At 36.9% G+C, this 4,537-nt stretch overlaps 1 protein-coding gene across 1 annotated transcript; it reads right to left on the reverse strand.

Moving 5' to 3' along the window:
• Positions 1-671: 671 nt before the first annotated feature.
• Positions 672-3,036, reverse strand: ZNF654 (zinc finger protein 654). Its single transcript, XM_010079243.1, has 2 exons — positions 1,184-3,036; positions 672-805 (listed from the first exon to the last, which is right to left on the reverse strand). Exons 1-2 carry the CDS (start codon positions 2,931-2,933, stop codon positions 798-800), a joined length of 1,758 nt encoding a protein of 585 aa, XP_010077545.1. The 5' UTR covers positions 2,934-3,036; the 3' UTR covers positions 672-797.
• Positions 3,037-4,537: the final 1,501 nt, after the last annotated feature.

A 4,537-nucleotide genomic window follows, 5' to 3' on the forward strand; every position in this document is an offset into this window, starting at 1 on the left:
AAATGTTTTACAGGACAATCTTAACATACAGGTTTACCATAGCCTTGAAAAGGGCTGCTCTTGCATGCATCCGATTTCCACTGTGCATAACTTTCATCAACTCACTTTTCCTTGCATGCTCTGTACTTCAAGGTTTTGGCTATTCGAGCATTCTACCCATCTTAGATTTCTTTCTACATTCCTCTTTTTAGATTTTGAGTATAAGTTTACTAAATGAGCTCCATGATTTTTAGCAGATAATGGAATCACATACTCAAACTTTGAAAAAAGAATGCATGGTTCCTCTATGCATTTCTTATCCATATTGTAATAATGTAACACCTTCTTGAATGACTCCTTCCCAGCTGTGTGGATGGATATCCTTTAACCGCACATTTTCCAACTAAAGCAGCTTTCAGAATTGTCTGTTTTTATTTCCATAAGGTAATTAACACCTCTGCTTTTTCTGCTTGCTCAACTGTACGCTTTATTTTCCTTAATTTCCTTATTTAACCTTCATGCTAGAAAGACTGTGCTGCTAAGCTTCAATCACACATTTGGAATGAATGTGGCTTTTCGGATAACTGGTACTTTGGGGATTTTGTAGCAACCTTTCTGGACTCGAGACCTGCAGAGTTCCTATTATTCCTCTGTGAGTTTTGTCTAGAAAATGTGCTTTGTCTTTACCAAGGTCATGTTTTTCTTTAGTAATTTGAGACTGCTTTATGATTAAGGCCAACTGGGAAATGAACTGATGCTTCTTCATGTAGTGTTTTCTTACACCACTCCTCACTTGATACATTTCCCACAACATTGAATCAGGCACCTGTAAAAGAGAATACACTGGGATCAAAATGAAGACTAACCAATGTAAATCATTCTTTAATCTAGAACACTGCTTGTGCTTTTCAACATGTTTAGTTTCGAACATGCAAGGGAAGACAGACTGAATTACCCTCTTCTGTTCTATAAGAAGTCTTTTCCATTACAGTTGCCTACCAGTTGTCACCACCTCTTTCTTATTCTGAACAGCATATCCAATTTGAACTTCCAATTTAGCACAGTATTGTGATTTAATTTTCTAAGTTTTAGCATACTACAATTGCTTAGCAGTTGCGTCTGTCTTAGCTATTCCATCAAAGACCATTTTCTGATCGAGCATTTACCTCCAAACAAACCAACCCAGAAGGACTGTAAGACTTACTTTCATCATCTGAATCGAATCCAAAGAGTGTCTGACACTTCTTTTGTGCAAGGTGAGCCTCAAGTGCTTCTGAATTACAGTAGATGGTCAAGCATTTGCCACATCTAAATCTTTCTGTTGATTTGCTACAAAATTCATCTTGTTCAGAATGAGCATCTACTTTATCAGTCAAAAATTTTCTACGTTTTGGCATGCTAATGTATCGTTCATCAAGATAACTTGGAGGCAATGGTCTAACATATGGTTTTGTTAAGATGACACCATATGAAGTATTCTCTGTTGTCGGATTTGGTTTAGAAGGTAATTGCGAGGCAGCAGCATTATTTTGTGGTGTATCATGACAATTCTGTAAAACTGGTAATGCTGACCCATTTTCTGTCCTTGTTTCATCTACCACTCTGTCCAAAGGTGTTTCTGATGACTTTGATGATGTCTGATCTAGGTCACTGTGCCCATTTACTAGTTGGTCACTAACAACATTACAGTTTTCAGAATTTGGCTGTATCACAGGTGTTTTTTGGTCTATCAAACTTAAAACTGTAGCACTACCCTCAGATGAACTTTCATTTCCATTGTGAATTACATTATTTGCTTTCTTCTCAACACTTTGTATATATGTCTTTGGTTCTGTAGAATCCTTCCTTGACTTCCAAGTTGGAATTGGTAAATCTACAGTTTCTTTTTCATTAATAGATTCATCATCATCATCTTGGTAACTACAAAGTTCTGAAGGATCATCTGAAGAATCTTTTTCACTTGCATCTTCTGAACACTCTGGTGTTTTATTTAAATAATGCTGAGCCTCATGTTCATACAGCAAAGAGAGCTCCTCAAATAGCTCACAGCACTCTGCAAAATTGCATTGAGCTTTAAAAACACTATGAGTTTTTGTATGTTCTGCAAGCTCAGTTGACAGCTTAAATCTCTGATTACAATTAAAGTGTAAACAAAAGTAAACATTTGGATACACGTGTCTCTTCAGGTGGTCTATAAAATGTTGGGAATCAGCAAATTTTCTCTGGCAGAAGCGGCATTTTCCTTTATTCCATTTCATTATATGCTGCTGCACCTTCAGATCAGTTGGATGAGCTTTTCTTGCGTGTTTATTGAGGAATCTTATCTTTTTAAACACTCTAGCACAACCATTAGCAGGGCACTTAAAGCTTCCTTCCTCATCCATAGCATCGATGTCTTTTTGAGGATAAAAAGTTCCATTCACTTTATGCAGAACAGGCGATTCTTTACTGGAGCTCTCATTATCTTCGGGCAAACTTTCTGTACTTAAAGCATCAGGAAGATTATTAAAACAGCTGTCACTACTATTTTCAGTAGCGTCATCCTGGTCACTTAGATGGCTTTCCACCACATCAAACACTTGTTCTGCATTCTCCTCCTCCACTTGGACCACTTGATCAGTACTTGGAGCTACTGCAGTGTCTGGTTCATTATCTTTGGAACCATCAGAATTCCCATTTTCAAGAGAGGGAGAAACATCAGAACATAATTCATTAAGAGCAGGAGCCTGCTGACCAGCCTCAAGAACAGCAGCAAGATGTTGTCTTTCTATCTTCCTGACATGATTCTTTAAGTGCTTCAGCATAAGTCCTCTTTGCCTGAACTTTCTGGTGCAAAGTACACAGGAAAAACTGCCCTTTTTTTGGTGAGCTTGTGCATGTTTCACAATGTGACCACCAAGAAATTCCTTGTTGCATATCACACATCGGTGCCTTGGTACAGTTTGATCTAACATTTTAGATGCCTCAAGAGCTTCATGGTTCTTTTTGGCATTTCCTTTGGACTGGGCTTCAGAGAGGTCTTCAGGGTCAAGCTCCCCATTGCTTACATCTGTTACACAGACAGGTTCCTCATTCAGAGCCCTATACTCTGTTATCTTTTCTGTATTTGCAGTACAGTTTTCCAGTGTACTTTCACCTAAGCCAACTAAAGCTTTATCCCCCAATAACGCTAAACAATTCTGCTTGATCATCAAGAAATTCCAAAACTCAGGATCAAAAAACAAACCTTTTTTCAAAATTGGAAGAAGTTCAAAACGTACACGGTTTTGAACAGAACTAGTGCATTCATTGTATTCTTCATCTGCACATTTATATAAATGTTCAACAGTGTAGTAAGATTCCAAGGTGCGCTCAAGAAAAAAGATTGAAAGAGCACAAATTCTGAGGATCTCTAAGTCATTTGGCAGAAAATGAGCAATTGCTTTATAAATAAGACTTTTCATGTTGGGATCTTCACGGAGGTCCAACTGTAGGGCACATCCGCATATCTCAACACATATCTGAAGACCATCTTCACCAACCTGTGGAAAGGAAATTACAGTGTACATAATTATAGAGTATGCATAATGATATTTTCCTTATGGGCTTACAGAAGGCTACAGCTTGAAAGTAAAATAAAAAAATCAGACACACAGAAAAAAAAGAAATAGTATAAACAACGCCCAAACACCAACATCTCATATATTTATATTCATCTACTTACAGAATAGTTAAGATTTCAGAAAGCACCCTGCTAGTAAACTTCACCTAAAGGCATGTGCATTTTAAAATAATGCTCAAACAAGACTATAAAATAAGATACAAAAGTGCTAAAAAATAACATTTGTTTTGCACTGAAAGCTATACAGCTACTGCCAACAAAGCTTCAGATACTTTTGCCACGTGCAGTTCTATAGGTACAGACAATTAATTATTTGGGAATATAAAAGAAGACCACAGCAAATCATATCTGATCCAGCAGTATCTTACATTTGCATCTTCATTACCTAGGCTGTTTCACACTATACTTGGACAGTTACTCTACATTTTGTCCCTGTTCCAACTCATATAACTTGCATTGCATAAAAATACAAGCTATAAAATATTGCTCTCAATTTTGAGCAATGACCAACAAGGAAACCATAACAATCGACGGCCAAGCATTCTAAAAGGCTTAACTTTTCAGAATTGACAAACTATCCTTCCAATGGGCAGAATTCCTATTCCACACTTTAGGCTGGAGGCCCTGCCATGAATATGTAATTCAGAGGGATGATCAGAAACACACTGCCCAACAGGTAGTAGATTAAAGTCAAAGAGTTTCAGGAAGTTTAGAGATAATTAATACCTACCTATATTTAAAGGTGTGTTCTGAAATACGTACAATGTTCCATATATAGCGGGTTATTAAAAATACAATCATTCAGATCCAAATACAGATAAAAGTTATTTACATCACCACAAGTATGTTAGAACAAATACTGAAATTAAAATATTCAACAGCATGTCATTACCTTTAGAACTGTATAGCAGCACCTGGGACAAAATAATTTATCACAGAATCACAGAATCATTAAGG

This window comes from Pterocles gutturalis, unplaced genomic scaffold (genome assembly GCF_000699245.1).
Source record: "Pterocles gutturalis isolate BGI_N339 unplaced genomic scaffold, ASM69924v1 scaffold46223, whole genome shotgun sequence".
In the NCBI taxonomy this organism is placed as follows: domain Eukaryota; kingdom Metazoa; phylum Chordata; class Aves; order Pterocliformes; family Pteroclidae; genus Pterocles; species Pterocles gutturalis.

Bases quoted from the DNA above. Each gene is read 5' to 3' on its own strand.
- ZNF654 (XM_010079243.1), bottom strand. From the start codon at position 2,933: ATGTTAGATCAAACTGTACCAAGGCACCGATGTGTGATATGCAACAAG.